At 45.3% G+C, this 22,494-nt stretch overlaps 1 protein-coding gene across 1 annotated transcript in view; it reads left to right on the top strand.

Moving 5' to 3' along the window:
- DSP (desmoplakin) overlaps positions 1–22,494 on the top strand; it is a 25,307-nt gene that overhangs the window by 2,675 nt on the left and 138 nt on the right. The window contains exons 4-23 of the mRNA XM_008935223.1: positions 926–1,054; positions 2,193–2,243; positions 2,904–3,065; positions 3,760–3,864; positions 4,826–4,921; positions 5,161–5,286; positions 5,729–5,881; positions 6,796–6,950; positions 7,294–7,420; positions 7,947–8,151; positions 8,786–9,003; positions 9,736–9,902; positions 10,197–10,335; positions 11,403–11,596; positions 12,491–12,653; positions 13,221–13,304; positions 14,170–14,277; positions 14,896–14,994; positions 15,642–17,933; positions 19,401–22,492. Coding sequence (XP_008933471.1) covers positions 926–1,054; positions 2,193–2,243; positions 2,904–3,065; positions 3,760–3,864; positions 4,826–4,921; positions 5,161–5,286; positions 5,729–5,881; positions 6,796–6,950; positions 7,294–7,420; positions 7,947–8,151; positions 8,786–9,003; positions 9,736–9,902; positions 10,197–10,335; positions 11,403–11,596; positions 12,491–12,653; positions 13,221–13,304; positions 14,170–14,277; positions 14,896–14,994; positions 15,642–17,933; positions 19,401–22,492 — 7,865 coding nt within the window. The remainder of the gene's footprint in view (positions 1–925; positions 1,055–2,192; positions 2,244–2,903; positions 3,066–3,759; positions 3,865–4,825; positions 4,922–5,160; positions 5,287–5,728; positions 5,882–6,795; positions 6,951–7,293; positions 7,421–7,946; positions 8,152–8,785; positions 9,004–9,735; positions 9,903–10,196; positions 10,336–11,402; positions 11,597–12,490; positions 12,654–13,220; positions 13,305–14,169; positions 14,278–14,895; positions 14,995–15,641; positions 17,934–19,400; positions 22,493–22,494) is intronic.

Below are 22,494 nucleotides of genomic sequence, written 5' to 3' on the forward strand. Positions count from 1 at the left end.
GAGGGTGTTGAGCCCCTGGCCCAGGCTGCCCAGAGAGGTGGTCACTGCCCCATCCCTGGAACCATCCCAGGGGAGGTTGGACCAAGCTCTGAGCCCCCTGCTCTAGCTGGGGATGTCCCTGCTCCCTGCAGGGGGGTGGGACTGGGTGACTTTTGAAGGCCCCTTTTAACCCACCCATGATTCCATGAAAATTTGAACCTTGGAACGTGGCGAGCTGTGGGAAAATGTTCTGAGCCACTGTGGCTCTCTGCTGGGGTTTTTCTGCTTTCTGTCTGGAGGTTTTGCTGTCAGGAGAATCAGGTAGGTCAGATTTACAGCTTGGAACTGGGGAGGGTGCAGTGAAAGCCAGACAGCCTTTGTTCCCATCCTGGCACCCAGCCACCACCCCTGCAGTTGCTACAGACTCTGTAGTCTGTTTAAATACAACCAGAAGGGTCAAAGTCCTCTAACTTCCAGATGGCTGAATGCAAAATGCTTTTGTTTCTTGGATCCTTTTCAATGCTGCCTTTCAACCCCTGCACCTGAGCGTGGTTTGGGCTTTGTTGTCATCTGTTGACTCAGAGGGATTTGGCTTCAGGCTGGTAATTACCAAATTCAATCCCAACCCAAGCTTAAGGTACCTGGTTGGTGTAGGGACATTCTGAGACAGAGTCAGCCTTTACAGCATAAAAAATGATGAGGGGTTTGAGTAGCTGAACTGTGAATTTGGTGGTTCTATTTTCAAGTTTTTGGGTTGGGAAGTGCCCAGGTCTATTACTGGTTTTGAAAGCATATTCCTAAAGATTTTCTCTCAGCATCCCACAATAAATGTTGCTAAAATGCAAGGCAAACAACAGATCCTCTAATTGCTTCAGTGTAGCTTCTGGTTTGTTATTTTTGCTCTGTTTTGTGAAATGAAAGTACAAATCCTGCCTCTTTCTCCTAGGCTGAAATGGAGCTGGTGAAATGGGGCTTTGATGCTGCATCCATCGAGCAGCAGATTGGTGACCACAGGAGAACTCACAATGCCATTGGAGACTATCGTTGGCACTTGGACAAAGTCAAAACTGATCTGGTAATTACTGTCTTCCCTTACAGGCAGCCTAGCCTAGATTTATATCATTGATTCACTGGTGTTCCACTCTAAAAAAAAAAAAAGCCACTCAGTAGCTCAGCTTCTCCTCAGAAAGCACTGGTGTCCTAACAGCAACCAATTTCCACCCTCATCTCTATTATTTCCTTCTTATTTTGTGTCCAGCTTCTTTCCTCAGAAAATCTAGTAGCTATGTAGCATTTTGTTGTTGAGTACCAAGGCTGGCAAATAAATATTGCAATGTTTTGTGTGAGAAGAATGGCTGGGAATGATTATTCTCACTTTTTAAGTAAATAAGGAAGGGAAAGGATAAGGTGGGTGTTTAGAAGCAGTGAGGAAATTTCTCCCCAAATTCTGGGCTAAGCTTAGAGCTTTTCTTTTTTTTTTTACTCTTCTGAGGCTTCTGCTCCCCTTTGGATTTTGTGGCTGGAATAAAGAAGGAATAACCACTGAAATGGAATAAAGCACTGAAAATGCAGTGGTTAATTTGGTCTCTTGTCAGCCCAGTAGAAGATGTAGGAAGGAGAAGACTTATTTCATCCCTATTCCTGTTATCTCTTGACTGCTCCCATTGGGAGGAGGAGAGATGGGTCTAAAGAAGAGGCACTTTTTACAGGAGCTCTGATCTCTGTCACACTGAAGAGTGGAAGGAGTGTTACTCCCTTTTCTCCTTCAGATAGGAGAGGTGATAGTCTGGCCCCACAGAATACCAGCTCCACATCTGTGCAGGTTCCCAGTCATAGAAATGGGAATAAAAACTGGAGCCTCCTGCTCACATTGTACCTTACACTGCTTCATAATCACCAAAGCCTAGTTCTAGGATGAGCTGGGCCCCCATAGCTGTCTAGAGGAAGGAAGAGATCTAGTCTGGGGGGGCTGGTTTGATCTCACAGGGGTTATGTGCAACCTTGCTTGGGTACCAAGCATCCAAGTTTGGCCAAGCCTTGGTTTTATACCCCCTGTGGTCCTCCAGTGGTGCAGATCTACTCACCTGTGCCTCACAGATGTTTGCAGGCCACCACCTTGCAGTTAGAACTCTACAACAGTGACATTGCAAAGGAAATATCAACAAACAGGCCACTTGGGAGGGGTCACTGAACATTTGCTGCCTCTGTTTCAGCGGGAGAAGGCTGCGGTTCATCAGCTGGAGGAGGAGTATGAAGGACTGCTGGTGAGCATGAGACCTGTTCATTTTGGATTCCCTCTGTGATGAAGGCTCTTTTTTTTCTTCATTAACACCACTGTGGTAGTCTAAGGACACTTCAGACTTCAACAGAATGACAGATGCATGTTTAAATAATTCTATTCAGCAGTAAACTGACAGCATTTTGTAGTTCCTATAAGTTTGAGTCATGAACCTGAGCTTAATTCATTACCTGGTGTATAATTGACTTACTTACCCTCACAGAGGAGTTTCCAGTTTACATCTGGTGCAGGGAGTTGGTCACTAAGAAGGTGGAGTAAATACAAGTAAAAATGATGTTAAATGTTCAGGTATTTCTTGTGCTTTCCACCGTGTCCCTTTGCTTGCCTCCCTGCCTGCTGCACTTGGGTTTAAAATGACTTTTGGAAGCTGCTGACCTCAGGTTCCTATGTTCTATAAATCTAGGCACATTATCCACCATCTGTTCCAGGAGGTTTCTTGGCTCTGTAAACCCAGGCACATTATCTGCTGCCTGTTGCCAACAGGTTTTATAGATGTGTGGGGTTTATTGTTATTTTAGTTTAGAATAAATAAATAAAAGGATATGCTGTGCTTTTGGCTTCCCCTTCTCCACCCAGCACAGGCATTTCTGTGTTTAGGGCTTCTCATTTCTGGAATTCCTTGCAGAAATACTCCTTTGAGAGGATGGATCAGCTCCGTCAGTTCCAGAACCTCATCCAAGCCACCAGCAGAGAGATCATGTGGATAAACGACTGTGAGGAGGAGGAACTTCTCTATGACTGGAGTGACAGGAACACTGACATCTCCAGGAAGCAGGAGGCCTTCTCTGTAAGAGCTCACAACCTCCCCATGCCTTCCATGGGTCCTCTTTTGGGATGGTGAGGGAGGAACAACCTGGCTCAGAGGGACTGATCACAGCACGAGTGTTTCATCACTCTTTGGAAGCTCCTGGGGACTTTGATAAACATTTTTTTGGGGGTTAAATACTCTGTGATAACCTTTTGAGTCAAGACTGGGCATCTTTTGGAAGAGTGTGCTCCCATTCAACCAGCTGCCATGGTTTTTTTTGCCCTTGGGAGGTGGCCTTGGCAATACCACCCAGGGTGGGCTGGTAGCCCCATACAGCTCGTGCACACAGTCCTTACATGGGCACACTAAACCAGAGGGACTTGAATCTAGCAGATTAATTCCATGAAATGAAAGTCCCTATTGTTAAGGAGGTGGGTTTTTTGGGGTGTAGTTCAGCTGTTCTGGATGTTGCAAGGTGCAGTCCATCTTTGCTTCCATCTCTCCTAGGAGAGGCAGAACTTTGGGTGCTTTGCTCTGGGAAGTGCAAGCCTAGAGCTGAGATGTTTGTGCCTTCTTTGATTCTGCCATCTTCATCATTAACTTCACAACACTGAGCAGAATTACTGTGTAGTGTTAGCAGGGGTAATTTGACATTCTCTGGAAAATTTTAAGTAAATCCTCCTGTGGAACATGTGTCTGGGGGCTTGTTTAATGCTGTGTTTTGGGTGTTTAGAAACGCATGAGTGAACTGGAGCTTAAAGAAAAAGAACTCAACAAGCTAAAGCAAGAAAGTGACCAGCTGGTGCTCAACCAGCACCCTGCTTCTGATAAAATTGAGGTGAGTTAAGGCTTTGTGTGATACCCTTTCCTCCTTAAATTGCTTCCTGGGAAACGTTCTCAGTGAAAGGCCATGAATGAAACGCTGCATTGTGCCCTGAGAAGGGTTTGCCTGCCAAAAAACCCTGTCCATTTTTTATCCAGCTGGATGAGTTGTTGGGATAAATATTATTACCTTCCTCTACAAACCTGGCCACAACAATGCAAGCTTCTTACAAGTTCTGGGGAGAGCTCTCACTGCTATTAATCTTGTTGATGGATGAATGTAAAAATTAATATGAGGCTTAGGGAGTTGTCTGAGTGCACAGAAATTGCTGAAGCTCTTTTGAGTGGACGAGAGTGCAGCAGAATTTATGGTAGGGAAAAAAGCCACACCCTTTGTTGCAGGTTTATATTTAATCCAGGTGCAAATACTTTCTGCAACTGAAATTACAGGGCACTTCTACAGCTCAGCCAGGACATTGTTACTTCCACAGCTTGGTGTACATTCACCTTTCAATTACAAAGGCTGCAACAGTTTGCAGAATTTCATTTTATGAGGAAACGCTGTAGCTGTTAAAATTTTAAGAGTGGATAAGAACCCTGAAACTGGAAGAAGCTAATAAAAAAAAGAGTCTTTTCTGCTTTTCAGTGTATTTACTTTCTTAACTGTTATCATGTTGTGTGAAATCACCATGCCTATTTTTTTTCTGTGTTCAGTTTATGCTTTAAAGGAAAGAGCCTTGTAAGCTCCAGCAGTAAAAATAGTGTGCAGTTTTCTGAGGAATAAACATGAGAAGTTTGAATTTCAAAAGAGCCATCAGAAAAAAATCACATTTAACAGAGTTCCTTGGAAGAGGAAGATGACAGTTTACAATTGAAATGTCTTATTTGCACTCTTGTTGGTGCCTTTCACCCCTTTTTGTTGAGGGACTGCAGGATCAGGGTGGGGTTTGAGCTCTCTGTGTTGCTGTTTTTGTCAGGCCTACATGGATACCTTGCAAACTCAGTGGAGCTGGATTCTGCAGATCACCAAATGCATTGATGTTCACCTGAAGGAGAATGCAGCTTACTTTCAGGTGAGGAGGGATGTGGAGGTGGCACTCTACTTTTGCTAAGTGGGAAACCCATCACAGGCATTTTTTTTAGTGCTAAAATGTTTCTAAATCCAAGCACCATTGAGGAACACAGTGACCGTGTTGCAAATGCTGCTGTTCCACTAGATGTGAACTGGGATTTCTCCTGAAAGGAATCCCTTGATTTTTAGCAGACACTTTTAAAGGGCTGAACAACTGAAATCACAACTTTCCTCCTCCAGTTCTTTGAAGAGGCCCAAGCCACAGAGAGCTACCTGAAGAACTTACAAGACTCCATCCGAAAGAAGTTCATCTGTGACAAGAGCATGTCTCTGCAGACTCTGCTGGAGCAGATCAAAGAGCTGGAGGTACTGTCCCACCCACCTGAGAGGTTATGTTCTGCCTCCCCTGGAGATCAGTTGCCCTCTTCAGATGCCAAATCTCAGCCCAGGTGTACTGTCATGTTTATATACAGTATTCCCAAATTCAGGGTAGATTCTTTCCATTTATTCCTGTGTTTCTTACACGTCACTGTAACCAGATTGCAGCTCTGTATGAAAAACCTGCTTTGCAAGTTTCGTGAACCTTGCAGCTTGCCAGAGTTGCAAAGATGCTGAATTTGGTGTTTCTCTTCTTTTCAAAACTGCAGTTTTACTTTATAGACTTAAAGACTCACCCCCCTGGAGCTAAAGGAAGTTGTACCTCCTGTGAGCTCCAGGCGTACCCCTCTCTTTAAAAACAAACCAGTGGGAAACCAAGATGGGGGTTTCTTTTCAGAACGAATTTTTAACATGCAATCAACCTTTGCAGAATGAACGAGAGAGAATTCTTGAATACAAGAGGCAAGTGCAGAGTTTGGTGAATAAATCCAAGAAGATTGTGCAGCTGAAGCCACGTAACCCCGACTACCGGAGTAACAAGCCCATCATCCTCAAGGCTCTGTGTGACTACAAACAGGACCTGGTATTGTATCCCTTTGTTTTTTTGGCTGAGAATCAACCTCCTATAAACTAGAACCTGGCAAATGATGGAGCTGGAGCTGCTGGGAGTAACCCCTTTGGCTGGTTTCGCTCAGCCTGTGAATTTCGTTGACGAAAAAGCTTTTACTTTCTTGCAGTTTTAATTGAGGAGAGTTACACAGTAACTACTTCTTGTTACTACAAACAAAACTGAGCAGATTCAGGCAATGGGTGACTCTCTGGCTTTGTCCAAGCTGAATTCTGCTCAAATGAAGGAAAGCCCAGACAAATCTGGAGCCCCTGCATGCTCCAATGGATGCAAAGCCTGTGACCTTCTACTGATTATGGCCAAATCTGTATTTGCTGACTATAGAGGTGTGATGCAGGTAGAGTCCTGTCAGGATAAATGATAGGAGGAGCCTCCTGGACATGAGTGGGCTGTAACATGTGGACCCACGGCCCCATGTTGTGAGGATCTCTGGCAGTTGGGGCTGGTGGATGCAACTCTGCTGTGCTTGCTCCCCAAGTCTCTTCACAAATTTGGATACAGCGCTGCAGATCTATGGCACACTGCTTACTGTGGCCATGTGCCCACATTTAGTCTTTGGTGTTTGTCCTGGCAAGCCCCAGTCAATCATTGATGATGCTCCATCAGCCTGGCAACTGCTCAGAGTGTTCTGTGACTCCCACTTGGTGCTTTTGGGTTTCCTTCACATGGAAACCATCTTCAAGGCCAGAAAGTTGTCCTGGACTGATCTCTTCCTCCAGCGTGAAGCCAAGGTGCACAGCCAGACCTAGCAGCTGGGAAGCCCTCCTCCTTCTGTGATCTGGAGGCATCTCCCTTGCCTTATCTCTCCTAGAAACCAACCCCATCTCCCTGAAACTAAACCACAAACTGTTGTTCCATGTTCCTGGCAGAAAACGGTGCGCAAAGGAGACGAGTGCATCCTGAAGGACAACAACGAGCGCAGCAAGTGGCTGGTGACTGGCCCTGGAGGGGTGGACATGCTGGTGCCATCTGTTAGTCTCATCATCCCACCCCCCAATCCCTTAGCAGTGGATCTTGCCACCAAGTGAGTTGCTGCCTAGGTTTGGAGCTGGGAGAAGATGGAAGGGTTCACCCAAAATAGCAACCCGTTGGAAAAGCTGGGGTGTGCCTTGATAAGTGTGCTCCTCACCCTGTGAGGGCTTGAGAAAAATTCAGTTCAGTGGGACTTGTTGGAATCTAAACATTATTAAAGCTTAAAGTAGACAAGGTTTCCCTGATCTTTAACAATGAAAGTAATGGATATATTCATTTCCAAGACTTTTTCAAGTACACACTCCAACATCTGGTGAATGTTTCTTGGGATGTTTTGTAGCTACCCTACAAGAACAAGCATGTTTTTGACCATGGAATTTCTTTTCTCATCTCAGAATTGAGCAGTACTATGAGGCTATTTTAGCCTTGTGGAACCAGCTGTATATCAACATGAAGAGCCTGGTATCTTGGCATTATTGCATGATTGACATTGAGAAAATCAGAGCGATGACTATTGCCAAGGTAAGACTCCAGTTGGACCTGTAGAGCAGGGACATCCATGACCTGAATTCTGCTGCCCCAGACAGTGGGGGCTTGCTCTGTCCTGTGCAGATACATGCTGGGGTTGGACTAGATGACCTTGAAAAGTCCCTTCCAACCCAAACCAGTCTGTGATTCTAAGTTGTCCTTTTATTAATGGAGAAGCAATTTTTTTTTCCCCATTCAAACACGATGTGGATGAAATGGGAAGATGAGCTAAGGGGATTTGTGACATACTTGTGAAGTGGGAACAATTACAGCAAGGGCATAGGTAGAGATGGAGGCAGAATTTCCACCTCTCAATGATGAAATGACTATAACAAGAATAGACAAGCTCTAAGAGCACTTTTAGCACCATGCTTTTAGAGGCAGCCCGGGCAGGTTTTATTCCATGGTGCAATTTGTTTGCCTTTTTTTTTAATATAGATGTATTAATTTGTTCCTTAATGATTAACCAAACCTCCCCCAACTGCTTCATTTCTCAAAATGCTCTTCTTTCCCATTTCAGCTGAAAACAATGCGTAAAGAAGATTACCAAAAGATCATAACTGACCTGGAGATCCATTATCAAGAGTTCCTCAGGAACAGCCAAGGCTCAGAGATGTTTGGCGACGAGGACAAACGGAAGATCCAGACTCAGTTCACTGATGCTCAGAAGCACTATCAGACCTTGATTATACAACTGCCCAACCAACCTCGACAGCCACAGACAGGTGGGTTATCCCCTTGGGTTTTGTAGAGATTGGACTGCTCAGGTTTTTGGTTGGATGGGGGATTCTTTCTGTGTGAAAATGTTCTCAGAAATCTAACCCTGGAAATGTGTTCAAGAGTTGTGCTGCTGTCTCCCAACACAACAAAACTGGCCACGTGCAGGGAAGGGTGTATTATTGTTCTTCCTTCCTTTGGTGGGAAGCTGGGAACAGTCCTCTGAAGCTCATGAGAAAATGAGAGGAATTCAGTCCTCTGAAATGAAAGGTCCTGAGAAAAAGAGAGGAATTCAGTCCATTTCAGTTTTCACTTAGTAAGAAGCAAAATCTCCCTGCTGCATTTGAGGCTGCAAACCTGTTTTTTTTTATGAAAGGTCCTGAGAAAATGAGAGGAATTCAGTTTTCAGTTAGTTAGTAAGAAGCAAAATCTCCCTGCTGCATTTGAGGCTGCAAACCTGTTTTTTTTTTTGTGAAGGAGAGAATTCAGTCCTTGAAAAAGCTGCACAAGGGCCCAGATCTTCTGCCTGCTCTCCCTTCTCCAGGTCAACTTGGTGCACAGGTCCCTTGGGCGCCACGTTTGCTTTCTGTATGTAGATATCCAGTCCTGTGGCAGCTGACATTTACCCAATTAATTTTGCAGTGGTCCCCACTGAGAGCTGTCCTTTGGGCTCCTCAAACACCATCATTGTGAACGAGAGAAGCCGAGAGCATGAGAAGCAGGAGGCCTGGCTGCTGATGGAGCTTCAGAAACTTCGGCGCCAGATTGAAGCTTCGGAGATTCGGATGGTTCAAAGAGCTCCTCTCACAGTGGATCAAGGGGCTGTGCACGACTTTTCAGTCAGAATAAAGGATTTAGAGGTAACTGTGGGTGGTTTTTCTTTGAGCATCTCGAGTCAGTGTGACTGTGCTGCAGTTGTATTTCTGATCAGCAGGGAAAGACACTCCTCCTGTGCAGAAAAACCATGGTGACTTGGATTGGAGTTTAGCTCCTGAGTAGAAAAGGTGACTCTTGGATTTTACAAGTTGAGTTCTGTCAGGCAAAGAACACAGAAAGCCTGCTGTCAAGTGGACATGAGCTTGTGTTAAGCCTCTTGTAGGTTAAAGCACTGTTAAAACCCTTTTGCATGGACTCCACTGCACCACCTACCTCTGAAGTGCTGAGTGGAGGCAGGAGGCTTACAGACTGTCCCTCTCCCAGACTGGAAGGAGACTGGAGAGAGAAGATGAGTCAGAAAAGAGAACAGGTTCAGCTTCTGAGAAATTCCCCTGAGGCAGTGAGGTGGCAAAGGTCTGAAGGGCAGGAGGAGCTTGGCACGTCTGCTGAGTGCAGTCAAGTGCTCTGCTTTCAACAGAGCTGAGTTTGGGAGTGCATGAGGTGCTCAAAAAGAGGTATTACCTGTTGTGGAAGGTGCAGAAAAGAAACCACCCAGTCTGACCTTGAAGAAAGTGAGCTCAGGCACTGCTTCAGTCCTCAGTCAAGCTGGTTAGAGGCCAGCAGACTATTTGGATAAGGAGATCAGTTGCATATGTGCTGTAGAATGATCATTCAGCCACCAAAAAATGTGTAAATTGGGCATTCTCTTTCCTTAGGGTGTGCAGAATGACTCTCAGATCATGGCTGAGACCCTCAATAAGCATAAGGACTTGCTGCCTAACTTCAGAGGCTCTGAAAAATACGTGTACTTGCAGTCAGAGATAAATGCCCTGTTTCAGAAACTGGAAAATATTAATGGTGTTTCTGCTGGCTACTTAGACAGGTAAGAAAATTGAGGTTACAGCAATAAATCATTCACTTTCTTTTATAATTATGAGTCCAGAAACTTGCCTTTTATTATCAGTAGTGTAAAATTACACCTTGTATCCTACAAATGGGGTAGAAACAGACACTTGTGTGAATTTCTTCTCTTTTTTTGAAGACTTAAAAAAAGGGGAGGATCATAAATATCACTGAAATTTCTTCTGTCCCATTCTCTTTAACTAGAAATTTAATTAGAACTACCACCTTTCCTGGCCCAGTCCACAGCACATTTGTTTTGTCTTCTCTCTTTTAGCCTGAATGCTCTGAGGTGTCTGCTCCAGATTATTCTACAAACAGAAGATGTGATCAGGGTTTTTGAAGTCAGACTGTCTGAAGAGGAGACTGTTCCCTTGGATCTGGATAAGGTGGAAGCTTATAGGGCTTGTCTGAAGGTGAGAGGCCAAGACCCAGGGACATTTGTAGCTGCCAGCACTGGTCTCTTGAGCTGGCTGAAATCCTTCAGGAGAGGCAAGTGCTGATCCTGTTGTCTTTTATGACATCCCATACTTTAGCAAGTGATTGGTAGGAATATACAGGTCACTACTTCTCCCAGTTGTTGCTGCCCCCACAGCAAAGCCAGTGGCACAGAAGTTCTCCCTAATCCATTTCTGTACCAAATGACCTGTGTTTATTTGAATCATGCAGCTAGATTCAAAGGCAATACCCCTTTTCTGGCAAAAAGGTTTTATCTGGCATTGAGCTGGTCCTTGTCTTTAAAGAAACTTCTCCATGGAAGATGTTTATATGAATGTAAACAGGAAAAAAATAAACCTGTGGCAGATTTTTAGGGTAACATTTAAAAACTGCCCATCCTGAGGCTTGATTCCACAGCTCTTGGAAGTGCAGGAATCTTTTATGCTTCAATATAATTTAGTCAGTTGTTTTTAGGAACAAGCAAAGCAGGCTCTTTATTTTTTGTAGCAACTGCTCTGCATAGTTCTGAGAAACTGAACTGTTGGCTACAGAACAAGACAACAAAGGGCTTTGTTTAGCAGATTATTTAAGAGTGAGTCTAAGTTTAAACACATTCTTAAGTCAAACTCTTTACAAAAGTAAGTGTTTCCCTTGAAATATGCCCAGCTGCCATCAGTGTGCATCCCTTACTGCTCAATATAACTTAGTCAGTTGTTTCTAGGAACAAGCAAAACAGGGTCTTACTTTATTTTTTGTAGCAACTGCTCTGCATAGTTCTGAGAAACTGAACTGTTGGCTACAGAACAAGACAACAAAGGGCTTTGTTTAGCAGATTATTTAAGAGTGAGTGTAAGTTTAAACACATTAAGTCAAACTCTTTACAAAAGTAAGTGTTTCCCTTGAAATATGCCCAGCTGCCATCAGTGTGCATCCCTTACTGCATTAGAAACAAAAATCTTTGGAACCCAACACGTGGCCTGGGTGGTTAAATGGGGGCATCCTCTCAAGGATAAAATAGCTGAGAGTGTTTTGTTTCTTGCTGCAGAAAATGAAAGCAGACCTGAACATGAAGAAGTCACTGCTGAACGCCCTGGAAAACGAGCTGCAGAAAACTCTCCAGGTTCACTCCCAGTCCTGCCAGTCATACACCCTCTATGACATGGACATTGGGAAGTTCTGTGACAAAGTGACCCAGCTCATAGACCGCTGGCAGAGGGCTGATAAGCAGATAGATAACAGGTTGGCTCCTCTTTCTAAATACCTTATTGCTGTTGCTGCTAAGATCATCCTAACAGTGGGTCTCAAAGAATTGATGGGTACTAATCATCCCTTCCAGAGGACAAATGATCTCAAGGCAGGAAGACCAGAGCAACTGGGAATAAGCTGAATGTAGTTTAAAAGGGATTGTGTAAGGCTGAGCAGGAAAATGTAGTTATTCATGTAAAGGTGTGATCTCTGTGCTAAGGACTTGTTCTAGTTAATTTATTTTCTTTTAGTCTTGGATTATATACTTCCAGTCAGCATTTTCCCCTTAAATAAAGCAATTATTCCTTTATTCTTGAATACCCTATACCTGAAGGTTAAAAAATTAACACTAAGGATTAATTTTTAAAAATCCCAACTTTTTTTTTTTTGTTCTAATGCTTTATTACTGAAGTCATATTCTGATTGATTGTGGGGTTTAGGGAGCATGATTTGCTCTGTTTGGGTTTGGTTTGGTTTTACTTCAGGCCAAAATCTAGCCACGTTAATAAAAATTGACCAGTTGCTGGTTATTTTGATAAAAATTGAGGACAAAAGTACTGAAGTCAGAGAACTTGTTTCATATCATTTATCCACGCCTCACTTAGTTGACAGGAAGTTCCAACTTTATTGTAGAGTTATTCAAAAGGGGGAGGCACTAAAACCCCACACTGGGTGACCAATGACCAGGATAATTCTCATTTATTTGAAATTTTTCTTCAGAATCTCCTTTTAGAGCTTCCCATGGTTTTAACTCGTTTATTAATGTGTCTTATATCTGCAAAGTCTTTAAAGAGAGAGAAAGAAGAATAGAAATACTTCCTATTAGAAATATATAGAAATAGAAAGAGAGACTTTCCAATTTGAATTTTCCCTGTTGTTTTTTCCTAGGTCCTGGGATTTAGAAAGGCAGCTCAAGCAGCTGAAAACCTACCGAGATCTCTACCAGGCTCTGTGCAAGTGGATCTGTGATGCCAAACGCAGGCAGGATTCCATCGAGTCCACGAAGCTGTGTGACTGCAACACCATCATGAGATACCTCCATGACCAGAAGGTAGGAGCACCCCAACGAGCTGTCAGCAGTTACCTCTCTTTGAGGTTGTTTTGCTGTTCAGATCAATGTCAATGCAACCTGCAGCACAGTGACCTATTTTGAACTCCAAACGAGGCATGCTGCCCCAAAACACCACGTGTGTAGGAGGCAGGGGAGAGGAAATACTCTGAAATACTCCTCATTACTTTCAGCACTGCTACAGATTATGAACAAAACTGGTTTTGGCTCCTGTGTGATCACTGACCCTTTTTTTTTTTTTACATCAGCTTTGAATGAATTCAAGGGGCTGGATGACAGTGCAACTTCTGGGGCAAATTATAGCACAAAAATCAAAAGCAAGGAAATAAATTGAAGCTAAAATCAAGGAACTTCCCTGCCCAGCTTGGGGCAGGGTTATTCAGTTGCTACATGTTCTAAGAACAACCCCCTCAGGTGGTTCCAGGTCTCAGCCCCTGGGGTTGCAGTGATCTCACACTGCAGGGGCCTTGTGATGGAGGCAGTGTGGATGGGAGGAAGGAGGGGTAAATCTTGAGGGAGTGCTTCACAGCTCACTTCTCTTCTTGACAGAACCTGCACAGTGAAATCTGTGGGAAGAGAGACAAAGTTGAGGAGCTTCTCAAGCATGCAGATCAGTGCTCAGCTGCAATTAAGGTACTTGGGTTTCAGCATTTTTATGGGGTGTGGTTTTTCACAGTCCTGCACGTCCCATTGTCTCTGCTCAGCTGGCAGGTGAAGTGGCAGCTCCCTGGTGGGTGGGGGTGTGTGAAGAAATTGCTGGGGTGAAACCTTTGTGTGTACAAAATATAATGAAAGCAATTTGTGTCCTAGCCAGCTGAAGACTAGAGGATGATGCAGGAGATACCAGTGAGAGCTTCTCCTCAGGAGAATCAAAGCCCCAGTCTAACCAGACCAAACTTTATGGTTCACATGTTTTAAACAAGAAAAAATTCACACGATTGAGTGTGATGAGGATCTGGTCTGGGAGGCAAGACAGATGCAGATTAGCAGGAGGAATGGTGGGCAGTAGCCATGAAACCCAAGAAGATATAGAGGGAATGGTTCTGTGGTCTCTGTTTTTATGTCTCCTTCATATCCATGCTTTCTCCAGCTCAGACTTGCTTTCTGTGACAAAGGGTTTGCTAGATATGGGATATGAAAGAGATGCAGAGTTGTGGTTGATAACAGTACCTAGAGTAGTTGCTCCCCTGAATATTTTTCACCTCCAGGTAGCCTTCAGCTAATGGACACACATCTTCCCTTCTCTGTAGAATATTTTTTCCCTTTTTCATTTTCCTCCCTGAGTCTCCACTGTGGTCCTTGAACTGATGAGTTTCTGTTCATGACTGAGGATCTGAACCAGAGTTATAAACAAAGGGAAATGTAGCTGTTTATTAAAAGAAGAAAACCAAACCCAAAACAATCCCCAAACTTCAGTTGTGTTTTGGGAAATCCAGATTCCACGAGAATTCCTTGTAAAGACCCATTTAGCAGCTGCCCTTCCCCTCTCATTTTACAGGATTATGAACTACAGGTTGCTTCCTACAGTTCTGGATTAGAAACGTTGCTCAACATCCCTATCAAGAAGAGTGTGGTTCAGTCTCCTGCAGTGCTGATTCTACAAGAGGTATCTTCCTTTCCTCCCCATTGATCTTTTGAATAGATTTCTCCATGTAAACCATTGTGCCTTGTATTCTAACAATTAGCACTGTCACTGGTGATGTGTGCTAAGCACCCTCAGCATGAGGAATTAGTGCAGAGCAGTCTCTGTGCTGTAAAATCATACGTGGGCTCATTTAGACAGCAGATTAGCCCTCAGGAACTTGCCTCATTCCCATTCACTGCCCATTGCTTCCTTGTTGTGAGAATCATAGAGAGTTGTTATTTCATCTCCCAAGTGGTTTAGTCTCTTCCAACCTGGGAATTAACCACTATTAAAAGTTTAATTTAGGTTACTTGCAACTGTCAGACAGGAAGGACGTGATTAAAGCCTTGGGTTCAGTATCACATCAGTCCTGGGGGGAAATAACCTTCAAAAGAAGGTGTGGGTTTAGCAGCAGGGAGAATTTATACATTTGGGGTCCCCAGAAAGTCGTGTGAATTTGTGAGGAGGGGGGATTTGCTTTTCACTTTGTCAAGTGATGTTTTCTTGAGTGGAATGGAGCCCTTCAGAAGGTCTGAGACACAGGCACGTTCATATCTGACTCTGTAGTACAAGCTGCTAACAATTCTCTTTCTTTTCAAGGCTAGTGAGGCTCAGTCTCGCTACATAGAGCTTCTCACAAGATCAGGAGATTATTACAGGTTCTTAAGTGAGATGTTAAAGAGCATGGAGGACTTGAAGGTAATCAAACTTTTCTTTTCCCCACCTTCTGTCTTTATCTCGGGTCACAAGCTATCCCTGAGCACAGACTTTCTGCTTAAGTACAGTGCAAACCAGCCCACAGAACTAAATCTTGAGCTCAGTGGTGTCCCACGAAGGAGACTTATAAGCAGTCCCATGCATCTGATGTTCAAAGAGTATCTTGCACAGCTGCCTCCAAGGGCATGTGTGAGGTGAAGAACACCAGCCTTCTTGGTAAACAGGACATGAGGGTCATGGAGGTTCTAAAGAAGGCTACTTAGCACTATTTAACTGCTCTCTGTACATCAGATTTTGCTGTCTGTGTTGCTTCTTCCCACCACATCAGCTTCCATTTCCCTTCTGAAAAGGGAATTAGGCTGAGTCTGATTTCTGCTGATTTCTGAATAAGCTGATAATGCTGATTGCTGAATAAGATTTGACTTGGAATAAATAAGAAATCCAGAGTTTGTCTCGGTGGCATTAAATAAAAAGACTTGAAGCTCTCATTGAAGAAGACCAAAATAAAATGCTTTAAGTTGTCATCATTACAAATATCTATTGTATTGCATGCCATGATTTTTGACCCATTGTCACAATTATTCATGTGGTGTTTTTTTGTTTTTTGTTTTTCTGCTGTCATTTTGCAGATGAAAAACACCAAAATTGAACTCCTGGAAGAAGAACTCAGGCTCGCCAGGGATTCAAATTCAGAGACAAGCAACAAACATAAATTCCTGGAGCAAAATCTGCAGAAGTACCAGATAGACATTTCTCAGCTGAAAGCAAAGCTGATGAGTTTGGAGGAGATGAAAAGACAAGCTGAAATGGATGGAAATTCTGCGAAGCAAAACCTGGACAAATGCTATGCCCAAATAAAGGATCTGAATGACAGAATAACCAGGCTGACTTATGAGATTGAGGATGAGAAAAGGAAAAGGAAGTTGCTGGAGGATAGATACGAGCAGCAGAAGAATGACTATGACCAGCTGCAGAAAACAAGGCAGAACGAGAAAGACAGCCTTGGTTGGCAAAAGTTAGAGTCTGAGAAGGTCATCAAGGAGAAGGAGTACGAGATAGAGAGATTAAGGGTTCTTCTTCAGGACGAAGGCACACGGAAGAGGGAGTATGAAAATGAGCTGGCTAAGGTAAGAAACCAGTTTAGCGAGGAGATGAGTAATTTAAAGAACAAGTATGAAACAGAAATTAATATTAAGAAGACCACAATCCAGCAGATAGCTGCCCAGAAAGATGACGATGCCAAAGGCCTCAGAGCCCAGGTGGACAGACTGACAAGAGAAAACAGAGACCTCAAGGATGAGATCGTGAGGCTGAACGATGCCATCCTGCAGACCACGGACCAGCGGAGGAGGGCAGAGGAAGATGCTCTTCAGCAGAAGGCCTGCAGTTCTGAGGTGTCCCAGCAGAAGCATCAGCTGGAGCTGGAGCTGAAACAGATCATTCAGCTTCGTGGGGAGGACAACTCGAGATACAAGCAAGCCCTCGAGGAGGCTGCCTCAACTATTCAGGATAAAACCAAGGAGCTGGAAAGGCTGAAGGTTCAGCTTCAGGAAGAGGCTAAAAGCCGATGGGAACTTGAAAATGAGTTGGCTAAGGTAAGGAACAGTTATGATGAGGAGATTATTAGTTTAAAGAACAAGTATGAAACTGAAATTAATATCACAAAGAACACAATTCACCAGGTCACCCTGCAGAAGGAAGAGGACACAAATAATTATAGAACGCAGCTTGATAATGCCATGAGAGAAAATAGGAATCTGTGTGAAGAAATTAGGAGGCTGAAGAACACAATAAGTCAGACAACAGATAACTTAAGGAAAATAGAAGAGAACGCTCAGCAGCAGAAGGCAGCTGGCTCAGAGCTTTCTCAGAAGAAACAGCAGCTGGAGATGGAGCTGAAACAAGTTATTCAGAGGCACTCTGATGAAAGCATGAGGTACAAGCAGTCGCTCGATGATGCTTCTAAGACCATTAAGGAAAGGAACAAAGAGATCGAAAGGCTGAGAAAGCTGTTGGATGTAGAAACAAGTCAGAGGAAAGAGCTAGAGGATGAGAACAGTCAGTTAAAGAGAGTCCAGTTTGACCTGCAGAAAGCAAACACGAGCGCGACTGAGACGATTAACAAGCTGAGGATCCAAGAGCAGGAACTGGCCCGACTGAAAATTGACTTTGAAAGAGTTTCGCAAGAGAAAAAGGGCAGGGATCAAGAAAGTGCAAAGTTCCAGAGCACTGTGAAAGACTTGCAGATCCAGAAACATAAGCTGGAGGAGGAACTTTGCAGGCAGAATAAAAATGCCATGGAGGAGGCGTCCAGGAGGAAGAAACTGGAGGAGGAATTAGAAGGCATGAGGAGATCTCTCCGAGAGCAGTCGGTTAAAATAACCAACCTCACCCAGCAGTTCGAGGAGGTGTCTATTGTGAAGAAGAGGAATGAAGATGACCTGAGACACCAGAGGGAAGTGTTAGATGGTCACGTGAGAGAGAAGCAGAGATACATGGAGGAGATCAGAAAATACACGGCTGATATCGAGACTTTGCGCCGCCAGTTGGTCCAAGAACAGGAGCAACTGAAACAGGCTCACCTACGAAACGAGCACTTGCAGAAAACCTCTGAGGAGAAGAGCAAAAACCTGAACGAGTGCAAAATAGAAATCGAAAGGCTTCAGTCTCTCACTGAGAACCTCACCAAGGAGCACTTGTTACTGGAGGAGGAGCTGCGAAATGTTAGATTGGAGTACGATGACCTCAGAATGGTCAGAAGTGAAGTCGATGAGAAAAACGCTGCTATTGCTGAACTAAAGAATCAGCTCCAGACCAGCAACAAGCAAACCCTGGAACTTCAGGGCTTGATTAATGATTTACAGAAAGAAAGGGAAAAATTGAGACAGGAAATTGAAAAATTCCAAAAGCAAGCTCTGGAGGTATTCACACATATTTTGATCCCGGTTTTACTGTCTCTCAGATATAGAATTAATTGCAGTGTCCATTTGCATCAACTTAATTCACACTTGGCTGTTTAAGTTCACTGTACTTAGGACTAATATCTCCTTTATAGCACTTCCCCTTGTTCATTTTTCAGCAAAAGTGACAGGATTTGCCCACTTCCTTACCATCTTTACTCCCTGGGAGCTGTGCTAGGGAGCCATGAGCTGTCTTCTCATCTAGCTGAGCCTGGCCCCCAGCCCTTGCCCCAGGAGAAACCCTGGGTCTGTGCCAATCTCCACCAAACCATCCTAGGGAAGGATGAGAGCCCGTGGAGCACCACTGTGCTTCAGCTGGGTGCTTCCCCAGGCTGTTTCAGCCAGGGTGGATTAAAACATCAGAGCTTTGAGGCTGACTCGGGTGCTATCACAAACTAAACCAGCTATAAAAGCCCAAAACCAACAAACTGGCAACATTCTGCTTAGCTGGGTAAGGTGTTAACTATGAGTGAGGAATAAAGATGGTGTTGTCAGCTGTCCCTAAGGTATTTGATGCCTACAATTCATTGACTGTTTTGGAGATGGACGTTGCTAAGTCTTTAAGGGCAAATTTTACCATTAGCCCTTACTTCTTAAACTTGAGGTGCCAGCATACACAAGTTAAAGAAAACATTTTTTTCCTATTTCATTCTTCTGCCTGGTTTCTTGTCCAAGGAGCTACTGCTTAAATATATAAAAGTGAGCACATGTTGAACATATTTCTTTGTTTTTTTTCCTGTACTTGCCCTTTATATTTCCTTTCTCACTCCCATTCTCAGCTATTCTTTATTTACCTTTTCTTTATTTTAAAAACCCCAATACTGATTTTTAAAAAATGTTAACATTTAGGTTTATCTGACATCTTTACATATCCATCTGCATTTAGTACTAATATATAATCTTGTATTCTGCTTAATATAGGCTACATACAAACCTGGATGGGTGTAGGTCTTTGTGTATGTGTAGATATAAAGATGTGAACTAAAATGTCAGGCAACACAGGTAAAGTTGTTTGGAGTAACATGTGAGATGAATAGGATAGTGAGAATTAAGTCATGTATTTCCTTTTTACCCTCATCTGACCAGCCCTTAGCTGATAGAAGTTCCTCCTGGTTAGTAGGACCATGCATCTGCTGAGCACCAGACACTTAATGAGCCTTGGATGCTCTGTGCATGTGTAGGTGTATCAGGAGAAGCATGAAAAAGTTCTAACAAGGGAACTAAATCAGCAGAAAATTAAGGGGAACAGAACAGAGTCTCTGGTGGTCCTAGATGTGCTGTTGGTGAAGGGACAATGTTCCTTCACTGGTTTATGTGAACCTTTTCCAGTGGCAGCTTGCTGCAGGTTAAATGACAGGCAGAGAACATAACTAACCACCACCAACTCTAACCACCCTCTCTTGGTTTATTTCTCCTTTAAAACTGTAGGCATCCAACAGGATTCAAGAATCCAAAAATCAGTATAGCCACATTATGCAAGAAAGGGAAACCTTGCTGATCAAAATGAGTGCTCTGGAGCAAGACAAAGCCAGGCTGCAGAGGTTAGAAGAGGAGCTGAACCGTTTGAAGGTGACCCTGGAGTCGGAGACTCGTCTGAAGCAGCGCCTGGAAAGCGAGAAGCAGCAAATCCTCAACGACCTCAACCAGTGGAAGAGCCAGCACTCCCGGACAGAGGAATCCATAAGGAAGATCCAGTGTGAGAGAGAGAAGAGTGAGAGGGAGAAGAACACCCTGAGGAGTGAGATCGAGAGGCTGCAGATGGAGATCAAGCGGATCGAGGAGCGATACCGGTGCAGGCTGGAGGAGACGGCGGTCAAAAACCAGTCGGAGCTGGAGTCCGAGAGGCTCAGGCTGCAGAGGGAGATTGAGAAGCTCAAGCAGCGCCCCTACGGCTCCCATAGGTCCACTCAAACTGAGGAGGACTTCTGCATCGACGCCTCCAAGCTGCTGTTCAGCGGGCTGAGGAAGAAGATCACGGCCATGCAGCTGTACGAGTGCCAGCTGATCGACAAGCTCACGCTGGACAAGCTGCTCAAGGGGCAGAGGTCGGTGGAAGAAGTGGCGGCCGACATCGAACCCTACCTGAAAGGGGCAGGTGCTATTGCAGGGGTGTCTCTTTCTCCCAGGCAGAAGTATTCCTTCGTGGAGGCCAAAAGGAATCAGCTGCTGACGGCGGAAAACGCCGTCCTGCTCTTGGAGGCCCAGGCAGCAACGGGAGGTGTGATAGACCCCCACCGGAACGAGCTCTTAACCGTGGACAGCGCTGTCGCCAGAGACCTCATCGACTTCGATGACAGAGAACAGATCTACACGGCAGAAAAGGCTATTACAGGCTTTAAAGATCCTTTCTCGGGCAAAACCGTGCCCGTGGCTGAAGCCATCAAGAAGAACTTGGTCGACAGAGAAACTGGGATTCGTCTGCTCGAAGCCCAGCTGGCTGTAGGAGGGATCGTCGATCCTGTCAACAGCGTCTTCCTGCCCAAAGACGTGGCTTTATCTCGTGGCCTGATTGACAAAGACCTGTACAGGATCCTGAACAACTGCCAAGGGGCTACGAAGAACTTCATTGACCCCACCACCAAGAAGGCAGTCACTTACATGCAGCTGAAGGAGAAGTGCAGGATTGAGCCGCACACCGGCCTGCTCCTCCTCCCGGTGCAGAAGAGGAGCATGTCATTCCAAGGGATCAGGCAGCCTGTCTCAGTAGATGCCCTGCTCGAGGCTGGAATTATTAAGGAATCAACAAGGAACGACCTGGAAAGAGGTGCCATTACAGTGGAAGAAGTGAGTGAGAGAATTATTGATTTCCTTCAGGGCTCTAGCTGCATTGCGGGGATCTACAACGAGGCTACGAAAGAGAAGCTTGGCATTTACCAGGCTATGAAAATAGGTTTGGTCAGACCAGGGACGGCCCTTGAACTCCTAGAAGCCCAGGCGGCCACAGGGTTCATCGTGGATCCTGTCAGCAACGTGAGGCTGCCCGTCGAGGAAGCCTACAAAAGGGGCCTTGTTGGGATTGAGTTTAAAGAGAAGCTCCTCTCTGCTGAGAGAGCCGTCACGGGCTACAAGGACCCCGAAACTGGGAACATCATTTCTCTGTTTCAAGCGATGAACAAGGAGCTCATCGAGAGAGGCCATGGCATTCGTTTGCTGGAGGCCCAGATTGCCACGGGTGGAATCATTGACCCCAAAGAGAGCTATCGTTTGCCAGTGGAGACGGCCTACAAGCGTGGCTACTTCAACGAAGAGCTCAACCAGATCCTCAGCGATCCGAGCGACGACACCAAAGGCTTCTTCGATCCCAACACGGAGGAGAACTTGACCTACTTGCAGCTGAAAGAAAGGTGCATAAAGGATGAAGCGACGGGGCTCTGCCTTCTACCCCTGAGAGAGAAGAAGAAGGTGGTGCACACCTCGCAGAAGAACACCCTCAGGAAGCGCCGGGTTGTCATCGTGGACCCGGAGACAAACAGGGAGATGTCCGTGCAGGAGGCCTACAGCAAAGGCCTCATAGATTTCGACACCTACACGGAGCTCGCGGAGCAGGAGTGCGAGTGGGAGGAAATAACGATCACGGGCTCAGATGGTAGCAGCAGGGTTGTCCTCGTGGACAGAAAAACCGGGAGCCAATACGACATCCAAGACGCCATCGATAAAGGGTTGGTGGAGAGGAAGTTCTTTGACCAGTACCGCTCGGGCAGCTTGAGCCTGACGCAGTTTGCAGACATGATCTCCTGCAGGAACGGCACCGACGAGGTCTTCCGGCATGAGTCGGTGACTCGGTCTCCCACCGTGCTCAGCGTCAGGAGTTCTTCCTCCCTCATCAGGAGCGGCTCCTTCTCGGACACCCCGGAGGAGTGCAGTCCTATCGCGGCCATATTTGACACGGAGAACTTGGAGAAAATCTCCATCTCGGAAGCTATCCAGCGGGGCATCGTGGATAGCATCACCGGGCAACGCCTGCTGGAAGCCCAGGCCTGCACGGGGGGCATCATCTGTCCTACCACAGGGCAAAGGCTTTCTCTTCAGGAAGCCACCAGCCAAGGCATCATCGATCAGGACATGGCCACGCGTCTCAAGCCGGCCCAGAAGGCTTTCCTTGGGTTTGAAGGCATAAAGGGTGGGCGCAAGAGGATGTCGGCAGCTGAAGCAGTGAAGGAAAAATGGCTGCCTTACGAGGCCGGGCAGCGGTTCCTGGAATTCCAGTACCTCACTGGAGGCCTCGTGGACCCAGAAGTGCGTGGAAGAATAAGCACTGAAGAAGCCATCAGGAACGGGTTGATCGATGGACGCGCTGCCCAGAAGCTGCAAGACACGAACAGCTACCCCAAAATCCTCACCTGCCCCAAGACCAAACTGAAAATATCCTACAAGGACGCGATGAATCGGTCGATGGTGGAAGACATCACGGGGTTGAAGCTCTTGGAAGCAGCCTCTGTGTCATCTAAAGGCATCTCCAGCCCCTACAACGTCTCCTCGGCGCCTGGCTCCCGCTCCGGCTCCCCCTCCCGCTCGGGGGCGG

The sequence above is a fragment of the Merops nubicus genome, unplaced genomic scaffold (genome assembly GCF_000691845.1).
Source record: "Merops nubicus isolate BGI_N331 unplaced genomic scaffold, ASM69184v1 scaffold4702, whole genome shotgun sequence".
Classification (NCBI taxonomy): Eukaryota; Metazoa; Chordata; class Aves; order Coraciiformes; family Meropidae; genus Merops; species Merops nubicus.